Source organism: Spermophilus citellus (assembly GCF_964194105.1).
Source record: "Spermophilus citellus genome assembly, chromosome: 7".
In the NCBI taxonomy this organism is placed as follows: Eukaryota; Metazoa; Chordata; class Mammalia; order Rodentia; family Sciuridae; genus Spermophilus; species Spermophilus citellus.
Window position 1 is genome coordinate 150,877,753 of NC_138188.1, and position 14,159 is coordinate 150,891,911.

A 14,159-nucleotide genomic window follows, 5' to 3' on the forward strand; every position below is an offset into this window, starting at 1 on the left:
AAGACCTTGTCTCAAAATAAAAAATAAAAAGGGCTGGGGTAGAGCTCAGAGGTAAAGCACTCCTATGTTCAATCCTCGGTATTAAGGAAAAAATATTAATTACCTGTTATGCTTATCATTTGACCCAACAATTGACCACTTATATTAGAGAAACTGCATCCTAATTAGGTGAAGGATCTTCAGATCCTGTACTAAATTCACCTTTAAAGCTGATTATATCACTCAAAGCTAACATCACAGTGGTGACTGATTAAAAGCAGCCCCCCAACATATCCCCCCATCCCCATCAGCTAAGTTCAGGAAAAACATAAGGATGTCTGCTCTTATCAGGGTACTTAGGAAAAACAAAGAATTAAAAGACATCCAGACTTTAAAGGATGAAAATCTATTCCTATTTGCAGGTGACATGCTCTGTTTAAGGAGAAAAAGCAAGGAATTCATTTAAAAAAAAAAAAAAAGAAAAGAAAAAAAGGACATACTAGAATTAACAAAGGAGGTTTCAGGGTATAAAATTAATATGCAAAAATAATTATAATAATGCCATAAAAAGGATAATATTATCAATTTCTCTTGTTTCCCCATCTACTGGTATAACCCTCTGAAATCAAAAAACTTTTTTACCCTTAGGTGATGAAGAAGAAACCCATGATTATGGTTCTACAGTTTGACAAATATCCATGCTCAGAAGTCAGTTTGAACAATTCCTTCCCAAATTCTCACAGATATTGCTTGTTAGTGGGTTTTAACAGTGAAAAAAAAAACAATGCCAACTGGTTACATAACAATTAAACCAAACTCTTTTAGAAGCCAGTACTTTACCAGAACCCAAATATGCTCAAGCGGTCAAATCTGTGGTTCACTATTGGGTATGTCAAATTGAGAACAACTGATGTAGGTTTGTTTCTGAAATAGTGATGAATTTGGAGACAATCTAGATTCTTAATCTATTCAAGTACCTCAGTAAATCTGGACACAAACATAAAAATTATCTGATGTGTTGGTGCTGCTAACAGAAATTTTTGTTGTTCTTAAAAGAGAAATCCACAATGAAAAGACATTATCAAAGCTGCAGAAAATAGAAGACACCCATAATAAATACCCTATTCTAACAAGTCCTTTTGCAAAGAACATTTATTTAAAAAAAAAAAAAAAAAAAGAAGGATTACTGGTTGCAGGACCCCTGAGTAGAGTATCTGGCAAAGCCAGAAGAGCCACCTAGGTATACCAGAAAAACTTAAGTTGGACATTCACTGTCCAATTCTTCCCCAAGATGACCTATTCTAGTAAGAACTGATTGATCATGATATTAAACAAATGAAAGAGACAAGATTTTTAGGTAGCAGAAGTCATAGCAGAGCTATCTTCTTTGGATAGCTCCAAAGAAGTCAAGAAGCACGGAAAAAGAACAAGACTGAAGAACTTCTCATAACTAATTATAAAGCTATTTTTTTAAAAATGTAGAATTAGTAAAAGATAGATAAATAGATCAAGGGAACAAAATAAAGCCCAGAAACCAACTCACACATACAAAAGGATATAGTAATATAAAACAGGAGGCACTATAAAGTTAATGGGAAATGAGTGTACTATTTATATTTACTAAATGATGCTATCATAAATATCTATCAATGTGGAGGGCTGGGGATATAGCTCAGTGGCAGAGTGCTTGCCTAGCAGGAATGAGGCACTTGGTTCAAGCCCCAGTACCTCAAATAAATAAAACAAAATAAAATAAAGAACTGCTATCAATATGGAGTAAGAATTCTATCTAACAACAGTAAATAAATAAATATATATATATATATATATATATATATATATATATATATATAAATACACATATTAACCAGCAATATATATAAATAAATATATATATATATATACATTTAATATACATATGTATATATTGCTGGTTAATTATGCACATTTTTGAAATTTAAAACTTTTGTGACAAAATATAATCAAATTTTCTTTCTTCTTTTTTTAATCTCAGGGGAGGAACAAATTTTTAAAACCTAACACAAAAAAAAGGTTCATTCATAAAGGAAAAGAATCATTAATTTGATTAAACTAACTGAAAAATTTCTGCAAAATCAAAGATTCACAAGACCATGTTAAAGACAAGCCACATACTAGAAGTTCTATAACAGGTAATCAGGAAGACTGCAAGTAATCTAGTAGAAAAACAGGCATAGATTATGGACAACAAATTTATAAAACAATGAACAATAAATATAAAAGAAACTGTTTCTTGGCAGATAGGAAAATATAAATTAAAGAGCTACTTATCTCATAGCCCTCCAACTAGAAAACTTAAAAATTCTGATTAAGACTAAGTGTTGGTGACAAGGTAGAAAAAAAACCAGAATCCTCTCACATGGCTGCTGGGAGTGCAAACTAACACACCACTTTGGAGAGCAATGATCTAAAGTCAGAGTACACATATCCTACTACCTGGAATTCCACCTTGAGGCATATATCATTTAAATAAAGAAGAATGACAAAGAATGTACACTTGTAGCACTGTTCAAAATGGCAAAAAATAACTAAAATGACCATCAGTGGAAAGACTGGTAAATAAATACTAAACAGCAATTATAGTAAGTAAAAAAGCAAGTTACAAAAGATTACCTATAGTAGGATATTATGACTAATTTTTTAAAAAACCACTACATATTATTTATGGATTCAAATACATGATAAAGTATAAAATCATACCAACTTCAGAATAGGAGGCTAGCTCTGCGGGGGGAAGGAGGAAAATGGCGCCGGGAGCAGTACAAAAGAGTAACATTTTATTTCTTTAAAAATCAGAGGCAAATATGGCAAAATAGAAGGTGAAGAGTACAAGGGCATTTATATTAATTTTTTTTTGTATATTTGAAATATTTTGTAATTAAAAAGAATTTTAATGGGCACATATGGTATATCAATCAAGTAACATATTCACACCACAAAAATCTATCAATAACATTATGTAAACCACAAAACATATGCACATACATTAGAGCATGAGATAAATAATAATCAAAAATAAATTTTAAAATCTGCAATGGGGGTTTTAAATTAATAATTTTGTAATGAGGTCTGAATCTCATGCAATTTTATAATGTCCTTATGCTAATATTTTAAAGGCTACTATCCTTTTTTATAATTGTTAAAACTATTATAAATAAAATTAATTTAATATTCTAAACTTCAGTATTATTTTGGAAAGTTTTTTCTAAATATAAACAGTAACAAGCTTTACAATTATACTTACAGGTCTTAAGGACATACATATATTAAGAGTCCTAAGTATGAAGAGTAGTTATTTAATTATAACTACTTAATTACACTGTTTCAACAAAAATCTGTTGCCTTAATACTTCTGTAGAAAAACAATGCTCTATTGTTCCTTCTTTTTCCCCCCTACTTGGGGTTGAGTGAGAAGCCAAGAAATACCAATACTGGAGAGGTTATAAACAAAGTTTTATTATAAAACCATTTTTAAAGGAAACGTGTGTAACTTTCACAGGAGAGTAACACAATCCTTTGGGATTACTATGTCAAAGACAGACATAGAGAATATTTTAAGAGAGGGGTCAAGAAGAGGTAGTAGAATTTTTGCTATCTGTACTGCATTTACTGACTCCGAGTCTCAAGGCTAGAAAATAATAAGATATTACAAAGAAAACTTTCAAGAACAAAACTGTGTAGGACACTACACCTACAAATACAACTCAAGAGATGTGCAACTCACACATTATATTTCACTCTCAACTATAATCCTCTGACCACATTCATACTATTTCAATAATAGTCATTTTACCCAGTTGATGGTAAGCAATAATTTTATTTAACATGAGTTGCTTTTGCCAATTAAACATTTGCAACACAAATGATTAGCTGATCTCTTAAATAGCCTAACTATTAGATATGCTATTTTCCATGAAATGGAAGACTGTAATAAAATTATTCTAAGTTCCAAACTTCTACACTTTTATACTTTGGGCACAATTTTTAAGAGTAATAGTGCTGTGGCAAAAGGCAGGTTTTTACCTACACATACACTTCAGCCTATTATACTTAATTTTACTTAGTACTAAAATCTGTAATTTTCATTTCTGGATGCTGAAAAAAAAATTAGCTTCCCTAAATCCCTTATTTAGTGTAACTTTGGCTAGTTAGAATAGTAAAATTTGCTTACAAAATTGAAAGCCTCCTACAACATTTTTAAATGTTGGTTTTTCCATCAATCCTAAAGTTCCAATTATATGTATTTCTTCCCTCTCAATAGAGGGATAACTTCCATTTTGCTTCACAAATGAAATAATCAAATTACCTTTTCTAATTCCCACCCTCTGAAGATACACTCAAAATGAGTAATAAATTCACTGACAAATTTACTATTCAAATTTCACTTAATAGATGGAAATAATTCTTCCACAAGCAAAAGGTCAGTGTCATGAATTTAATTTTCTGAATTTCGTAACCCTTGATAAACGGAGGCACCTTAAAGTTCAGTTTACATTCTTTTATATAGGATTTCATAGCATGCTTCAAATAGCTTAAGATAAGCCATATTAATAGCTTACAGTTAATTTTTATCATTAAAATAATCTAAAAAATCAAAACACTACTAAATTTGCTGTCATAACTAATAAATAAGTCTTAAATCAACTCTCTCAATTCATTTTGGCTGACTCTTGGACTATTCTAGAACACAGACCAACAAACCGAATGGGTTTATAAGTTATAATATAGTTGTACAATGTTTTCACAAATTTTAATTCTATAATTTAGGGCTTTTGTATTCATTTTTAAATATACAAAGAGATTAAACCATTAATATAAATATTTTCTCTCAAATATGTAATATTCTTTTGTAAAAGAAAAAGTTTCCAAACATTTACAAAGCAATCTAAAGATAGGTAAACCTGATTTTAAGATTATCACATTAACCAAAATAATTTTCCAGAGAAGGTCCTATTTAAAAGTAATGCTGACTGGCTTTCTCACATCAACACCTTAAGCTGGATCCAAATCCAATGCCTTTGCTTAATTTACTTCAGGGATCACTTCCAATGAAAAAAAATCTCAGAAAAAGGTCTCACGACAGAGTGGACAGGTGGACTTGTTGCTAGATGTAAACCATTTGTACTGAAAAAGAAAAGGTTTTAAATGTTAGGAGAATTTTTTAAAGCTATCATCTCATAAAAATACATCAAAGTAACCTTCAAATTGATAAGATAATATTAAGGGATAATATTAAAATTTTTCTCTCCCCACGTCTGAACACAAAATCAGCACAAGTGAATATTACTTCCAATAGTATATAACTTCCAGAGGCTATCCTAGATTCCTTCTTTCTAGGCTCATGCTCAAAACCATAAAAACATAAGAAAGACCAGTGAAGCAAGTTAACATAGGGAATTGCCTTTTTGACATGATGTTTAAAAGTGAAAAGGGCTCTGATGCCAGAGGGCCCCAGCTCAACTCCTGTATCTTTTCTCATGTCTAGATCTCACTTGATTATCCATTTCTTGAGTGCTAAGAGCTCCATTAGAAATATCCACTATAGAAGAAAGACCAATAGAGTAGAGGAAGGGGATTCAGAAGGAGAAGGAGAGAAAGGCACCGGAAGTAGGGGAGATGAAATCTACCAAACTGTGCTATGATCATGTATGAATATACCACAATGAATCTCACTTATATATATCATAATGCACTAATCAAAATAATAATATAAGAGAGATCAGTAGAGTACAGCAAGCTAATTAGGGGGAAGAAAAAAGAAAAGGTATTGGGGAGTTAGGCTGATTAAATTATGTTATATGCTTGTATAAATATGGCATAATAATTCCCATATTATGTATAATTATATTATAAAAAAAGAAAAAAATATCCTTTTATTAAAGTACTTAGATGCTATAAGTCTCTATAATAATTACTAATTGTGTTCTTTCCCAAAGTTAAACATCAAGAATACACAAAACATACGAAAGTTAATTTTGCCTCAGACTTACCAAACAGGCTGAATGGAATTTTTTCTTGCATGTTCTACAGGCTTTTTTGGGAAGAGAATAGTTGAAACCATGAATGACTGAGAAACAGATCATGCAATCTTCAACACCCTCAAAACGTTTATCTACGTTATTTTTCCATAATGCTAAGCCTTCCATAATACTTCCATTCTGTTAACAAAGAGAAAAATAATCAGTATATACTGAAGACCATGTTATTTTTACTCTCAATTTCACAAATTTCAAAGTTGAATTATAATTCTGGAAGAAGACAATCTGCCTGACTACATTCACATCTTCTAAGTTTTATAAGTGCTGGTTTTTTTGTTTTGTTTTGTTTTTTTAATAATCTCCAAAGTTTTTAGGAACAGATGTAATTTTTCTCCATTAAAGTTAAACTTCAAGGGCTTCTGAACTATGGTTTTGATTTTTTTTTGACGAAACTCTTAATAATTAAATCATAAATGACCTAAAGATCTCTCAACTATTAACAAAAATGATCAGATTACTTTACCTTCTCAAATGATTTGTTCCAGCTTCACAATATTGGTGAAAATGTTTTAATTTTTCTTTAATGCAGAATGTCTGAGATATATCACAATGTTCAAAGAAAACTAGAGGAGACTTACAATGTGTTTATAGTTCAAAGGTCTTTCAAAGTGGGATTTCTCTAACCAAAGAAGAGTTGAAACATAAAAGTAGCCCAGAGCCAGGTGCGGTGATATATGCCTATACTCCCAGCAGCTCGGAGGCTGAGGCAGGAGGATCACGAGTTCAAAGCCAGCCTCACCAATGGTGAGTCGCTAAGCAACTCAGTGAGACCCTATCTCTAAATAAAATACAAAATAGGGCTGGGGATATGGCTCAGTGGTCAAGCACCCCTGAGTTCAAACCCTGATATCAAAAAAAAAAAAAAAAGTAGCCCAGAAAGAAAGCATTCACTAGTCCATTATCCTTCAAAAAAGTCTCAATTTCCATTTCCTTAATACCATATATTATTCTACATCTTCTATACTGCCAATGAAATAAAATCAATCCCTCTCATACACCAGAAAATAAATTATAAAGCCTTAAAAACTAAAGCAGAGATGGCATATTTAAGCACATATCTTAAGCAGAAGAAACAACAGTTTGTGTTTAACTACCCTTCAAAGACATAATCTCTCTCTCTCTAGTTTGGGAATCCAAGTGTATGAGCAAAACCTTACCTGATGGGTGAGATAAGTGCTTAGCTGCAGCATCCAGTTCCGCCACTGCTGAACAGCCACTCCAACTCGTTTCCCACTTTCCACTGTTATTGAACCCAATGGATAATTTGAAGGCAGTTGTATTATAAGTTCAATGACTATGTCCTCAATAGTGTAAGTAGCCATTACTTCTCGAGTAGTAGCTCGAGCTTTAACCTAAAACACAAAAGGTAATATTTTTGCCAAATTCCTTTCTTCCATTCAAAACACATTTTGTTAGGTTGACTTAGCAGCTAATGTCTTCACAAGGAAAAAACAGGTAAACATTCATTTATCTGACACAAGCCATTTAATAAGTAAGTATACTTAGCATGTTTCACAGTGATTTTCTGACACAGTTTGTGTTAAAAGAAAATATGCTATTCATAAAACTGCATATTATTATTAGGTTTGTCATATATCATTTTAATAGACAAAAGATGCCCTAAGAATTAAATATTACTTCTATATCTACCATATCTTTCTCAAAACACAACAATCAGAAAATAAGGTAGACAGATTTCTGTAAATTCTGAATCAAGAGCTACAACTCTGTGATATTTATAATGATAGATATAACCAATTTGTAAACTTATCTGGAAAAAGACAATACTAACCGTCATGCCATTAAATAGCTGTGTACTTGTTTGCACAGAAGATATTTCTTGAAAAGAAAGAACATTGCTGACGTACTTGCTTGTAAATCTATCTACAATATTAAAAACACGCTTCTCACTGCTATTCCACCACAGCCTAACCATGGCAGGCAAATCTTTTAAAGTCATATGATAGACTGAACAAGCCAAGTGTGGAATATGGTACGGAAGAGTTGTAGTTTCTGAAGAAAAAATAAAATTCTTAGTTAGTTATATGCACTTACAAATAACAACAGCCTTGTATTAGTATTTTCCTTAGAAAGTCATCCTTAATCAACAAGAGTGTCTAGCTCATACAACAAACACACCAGAGAAACCAGAACCCTAGAGTATTAGCATCCTGCCACACATTCAAAATGAACCGCAAGAATCGAATCAGACACTACTATCCTATGTGCATATATGATTACATGACCATTATAATTCTATATCACATACAACCAGAAGAATGAGAAGTTATTCTCCATACATATAGAGAATATGGTATATACATATGTCAAAATACATTCTACTATCATGTACAATTAAAACAAATATTAAAAAATCTTCTGTAAAACAGAAAAAAAAATGACAAAGGAGGGGATGGGATTGTGGCTCAGCGGTAGAGTGCTTGCCTAGCATGTGCAAGGCCCTGGGTTTGATCCTCAGCACCACATAAAAATAAATAAATAAAATATAAAATAAAGATATTGTGTCCAACTACAACTAAAAAAAAAAAACTACAAAAGAACGACAAAGGAAGTAAGAGTAAAAAATCCCACCTGACAATTAAAATCTGCCTAGAAATAATACTCTGTATTTCACATAAAAGACCACAAATAAAATGGAGCCCACATATTCTTTGTCATAAATTATGAAAGGGAGTTTGGCCTCCTCTTCTTTCTCCAGAGCTCACTGAGCTGCGTGCAAAAATCCTAGAATAATCACTTTAATATTCACAAGACACAGTTCAGCTCTCTTAAGACATTTAAAAACTTTTTATTCTTAGTATTTATAATGTTGTAGTATAGCTAAATGACTTTGTGTCTACCATTTTGTCTAATATTTGAGCTACTAGAGTGAAGGAAACAAATTTTACTCATCTTGTTTTCCTAACTGAAGACTACTTATTATTAACATGGCTACAAAATATTATCATATAACCAATACTTGCTTATAGAGTAAAAGATAAAAACCTCTACACTTTAAAAATTATTAAATTCTCTACAATCTTATCCATAAGATTTATTTGTCCTACTTAAAGAAGTTCAGAAAATCTTGCATTTTAACATTCTTTAGCTAGGACTCACATTTGTCATTATGCCCCAGGGTAAAGTTTATTACAACCTAGTCTGAGCCTAGTCTCTAGGAAAGGACACAAATCTGTATCTTACTGACCTCTAATACTCAGCTGGAGCTCCTCAGTAAAGAAAGTTTTAGGGTCCTTATTTGAAACCTCAATAGCTGTCTCTCCATAGGTTGGATTTTCTGGCATAAGCCTGAAGAGGTGATAGAGTAATTTATTCAAACTCTTTGTTTTCCGAAGGTACATTGAATACAGAGCCCGAAGCTGATAGAAAGGCAAAGAATTTGTTAGCAAATCCAATTAAAGCAAGACCATCAGCCGAAAAGAACAAAACAAACTGTAACAAATTGTAAGAACACAATAAAAAAATGCATTAATTTGAACACTCAACTACATGCAAGAGTCATACAAGATATATGCCATATTCTCACTTTCCAAATGTATCATATGATGTGACCCTGCTCCTTTCTTCAGACTGGCAGAACTTCTCATTAACCCCTCCTCCCTCATTATTACACATATGCTTCTAACTTTTTCTCAAATTGTGTCCATTAATATGCTCAGTATGGATGGCTTGGAGTCACTGAGCCAAGAAAATCTTTTCACCATTTTCCACAGATAACTTTGACTTGCTCACTGTCCTCCCAAGTCTGCCCCACATTCCTTCCACACCATAGTCCTTAATCTTGTAAATTCCTGAGTAAAACAAAACTCATCCCATTTTCAAGAATAACCTATTATCAAAACTACATCATCCTTTTAGTATAGAAAGCACAAACTAGTTAGTAGTTCATTATGTCTTGGGGTCTCCTCACTTGTTTATCAATTAGGAAATTTCATATACAAATACGGATTTCTGGTTTCTCTTTTAAAAACAGGAAAATCTGGTACCACTGGAAGCACCAAAGGTATCTGTGTGATACTTGTGTCACATTTACTTTGTAGTTCTTTGGTATTTTCATTTGTTTTAACATTAATTCTCCTACTATACCATATATCTATCTCTTAGTACAAAAACACCATTTTGTGAATGTTATGACTACTCAAATACAATGATCAAGCTATAGGATTTGGGACTGATTCTGAAAACATGTTGATCAAAGTACCTTTACAATAGAGAAATCTGTGGATACTACCTTTATTGAGCAATCAAAATTTAACATCACCAATAAAATCACTGACATATGCCTCCTGAACTAACACCCTGAGGATACATCACAAACTTGGGCAGTAAGTACTATTGCTAAGTTATTAACCAGAATCTACCAGAAATATCCAAACATCTAAAAAAACAGAAACAATCAGAAACATCCAAAAATCAAAAATTACATGATAGGCTACAAACAGCTATCCAAAACAACAAGAAAAACATGAAAAGTATGGGAATTATAGGTTAAAGAAACTAAAGAAATAAAGCAAACAAATGCAAACATGATCCTTGACTGAATCCTCAATAGAGAAGGAAATAAAACTAAGGATAATATGAGGCAACTATAGAAATCTGAATATAAATTAGACTATATTCATGTACCAAAATTATATTTCTTAAATATAATGATTACATTTTGCTCTTGTAGAATGTTTATGCTTACTTATATCATGCCCTTATTCTTAGGTAATTATATACTTAAATACTTTTGGCAAAGCATCCTGACATCTGTAACTTAAATCTCAAAGGAGGATCAGCAGAAAAAAAATATAGAACTAAATTATGTTGTGTACATGTATGAATATATAATAATTAATCTTACTAATATGTATAGTTACAATGTGTCAATAAAAAGACTTTAAGTAAATATAGAGAAAACATAAGCAAATTTAGCAACATGTTAAAAAAAAACTTGTGGATCTAGAAGGGTGTGTGATTTTTTCATTCAAATTATTTTCCAACTTCTCTGTAAGTATAATTTTTTTTTTTTCCAAAACAAAAAACTGGGGCTGGGGATGTGGCTCAAGCGGTAGCGAATTCGCCTGGCATGCGTGCGGCCTGGGTTCGTTCCTCAGCACCACATACAAACAAAGATGTTGTATCCGCTGAAAACTAAAAAAATAAATAAATATTTTTTTAAAAAATTGGAGGAGAAAGAAAATTTTTTAAAATTAGATCAGTGGGTTTTTTAAAATTAATAAAAAGAAACAAACAAACAAAAAACCTAGACTATGAACATGACCCGGACACCCCATGCTCAAGAACTTGTATAGAAATATTCACAGCAGCCAAAAGTGTAAACAAATGTCCACCCATGGATGCACAAAATGTGGTATTATCCTGACAATGGAAGATCTTTCAGAGATGGAATTGTTTACTACAAAATTGATTAAGTCTAAAAGCTATTGTGCTCAGTGAAATAAGGGAGATACAATTTATCAAGTTATCATAAAATATCCAGAATAGGCAAATCCATAGAGACAGAACATAATTAATGGTTGCTGAGAACCATGGGGTTTAAGAGGGAATGGGAAGTGAAGAAAGTTAGTATTAATTTCCAAGTGAGGAGGTACCCCAGAACATAACAGAAGTCTTCGCTTAGTGGCTTAACAGTAACTATCTGCCCAACAGGAACACACCCCAGAACATTTTCATATTAAGATATGAGTTTGTTTGGGGGATCTTAAAAATATTATAAAATTAGTGGTGATGGTTGCACAACTTTAAAAATATACTAAAACAGCCAAAACACTTGAAATGCATAAACTTTATAGGATGTGAAATATATTTCAATAAATCTAAAAAACACAGAGTTTTGTTTCCAGTTCAATCTGATTTGCTAGAAGTTTTTTTTTTTTTTTAAGAACGTTAAAACAACCCATAATTTCAGGATTTATCTAATTTGCTTTATTTACTGGGTTATTCTGACATTATCTTCACAGCTCAGTTCAGGTTTCAGGCTCAATAATAAATGTTGCTGTATAATTATCTGCACTCCTGCCCACATCCTGACAATAAAAACATGCTAGATGGCCATTTTCCTGATTTTTGAATATAAGATAATAAAAAAAATTCTTCTATATCAGAGGTTCAATCTGCTGCAATCTTTTAAAGATCAACAATACTTTAAGAAACAAATGTAAAAGCTTAACAAGGACTTCTTGAAAAACATAAGCAAATAAAACCAGTATAAGTCACAAACTGTGACAGGCCTGAAGACAAATAAAACTAATCTATGTAACAACTAGATCAACGTTGATTTGATCTTCTCCTTACATATACAAATGTAAAGACATATAAACTGATGTATTTCTGCCACAATATGGATGTGAGCAACAACACAAACAATAACTTTAATAATTCTGAAAAAATCACAGTGGAAAGGAATACCACAATATTTAATCACATTTTAAATATGAAGTAATAAACTAAGCTTTTTGTATTGACCTATCAAAGGTGGCACTTATTTTATTAGGCTGATTCAATTGAGATTTGAGATTTTTTTCTAAAAGAAATAAAAGCTTGGGCTGAGCATAGAGGTAGAGCGCTCATCTGGCATGCGTGAGACACTGGGTTCAATCTTCAGCACCACATAAAAAAATAAAATAAAGGTATTGTGTTCACCTAAAACTAAGAAATAAATATTAAAAAAAAAAAGAAAAAGAAAGAAAGAAAAACTAGAGTAGATCTTCCCAATTTCTTCCTGGATAATGAGACAGCTTTCTTCCCAAACATGAGACAACAGAGACATCTAGTGGCTGCTGGAATACTCTGGGCATAATAATTACAATAGGATATTTTCTCCATTTAGATTACACTTTGAATTACACAGGTAATGTCTCATAGATCTTTCCCTGAATACTGATTTTTCTAATAGGTAAATTTCTATTTACATAACCACTTTTAAAAAGCAAGATTCCTGCCAGCATGGTGGTGCATGCTGTAATCCCAGAGGCTCAGGAGGCTGAGACAGGAGGATCAAGAGTTCAAAGCCAGCCTCAGCAATAGCGAGGCACTAAGCAACTCAATGAGACCCTGTCTTTAAATAAAATACAAAATAGGGCTGGGGATGTGGCTCAATGGCCGAGTGCCCCTAGTTCAATCCCGGTATCCCCCACCACCACCACCAAAAAAAAAAAAAAAAAAACCCAAGATTCCATGCCGGTTCTTTTGAAATTACTATGACAGTACAAAATTAAAAACTATATGAAATATTGTTCCTTATAATAAATAGGTGTGTGACTACTATATTCAGTTAGAATAAAAACTGATGAGGTTGCATTTCAGAGCTTAATTATTTTGCCAAAAAAAAAAAAAATTATATCTGGAAGAGTAAGGAAGTAGTAAGAAAAGTAAGTAATAGCAGAGTTATCTAAACTTGGTCAGATAAAATTAGATTAAAATGTAAGGCATGTCCCCTTTTGTTCTAAAAAGGATGCTGTTTAGAAAAGTTGTCATCTGGATTTGATCACCAGCATGAAGGAAAATAAAAAGTTGCCACACATTTATTTACCTGAGATGAAGCAGCTTTGAAGAAAGTTAGTATTAATTTCCAAGTGAGGAGGTACCCCAGAACATAACAGAAGTCTTCACTTAGTGGCTTAATAGTAACTATTTGCCCAACAGGAACACACCCCAGAACGTTTTCCAGCAAGTCTTCTTGAGTACTGAGAAGTGACATCAATACTGCCGGTGGTGACCTAGAAATCAATGTTTAAATAGCAACATTTTCTTCAAAAGTTAACATACTGACAGTTTAGTATTTATAAACTTCAAGCATTTTTTTAATCGCTATTTTCCAAAACCCTTTTAAAAATGTTCTCCTTTATACAACCAATTTTAACTCCTAATTTCACATAACGACAAATGACAAATCTAAAAGATATGCTATAAAATATGGACCCTAGAATCCGCCAGCATTGTCGCCACCTGGGGCCCAGAGCAATGGAGGCCGGGGCTGGGGCTGTACCACGTGGCAGCCATGGGGTCCCATTAGAACAGCCCCCAATGGCTATGCCAATGGACTGGGGGAGCCGGGGAAGCAGGGGACCGGAGGGA

The 14,159-nt window shown here is 32.5% G+C and overlaps 1 protein-coding gene across 1 annotated transcript in view; it reads right to left on the minus strand.

Moving 5' to 3' along the window:
• Nucleotides 1-2,780: 2,780 nt before the first annotated feature.
• The window catches only part of LTN1 (listerin E3 ubiquitin protein ligase 1), a 46,994-nt gene continuing 35,615 nt past the window's right edge, over nucleotides 2,781-14,159 (minus strand). Inside the window, exons 25-30 of the mRNA XM_081300704.1 lie at nucleotides 13,615-13,801; nucleotides 9,265-9,436; nucleotides 7,849-8,069; nucleotides 7,214-7,408; nucleotides 6,009-6,176; nucleotides 2,781-5,142 (exon numbers count right to left, since the gene is read on the minus strand). Coding sequence (XP_081156830.1) covers nucleotides 5,080-5,142; nucleotides 6,009-6,176; nucleotides 7,214-7,408; nucleotides 7,849-8,069; nucleotides 9,265-9,436; nucleotides 13,615-13,801 — 1,006 coding nt within the window. The 3' untranslated portion in view covers nucleotides 2,781-5,079. The remainder of the gene's footprint in view (nucleotides 5,143-6,008; nucleotides 6,177-7,213; nucleotides 7,409-7,848; nucleotides 8,070-9,264; nucleotides 9,437-13,614; nucleotides 13,802-14,159) is intronic.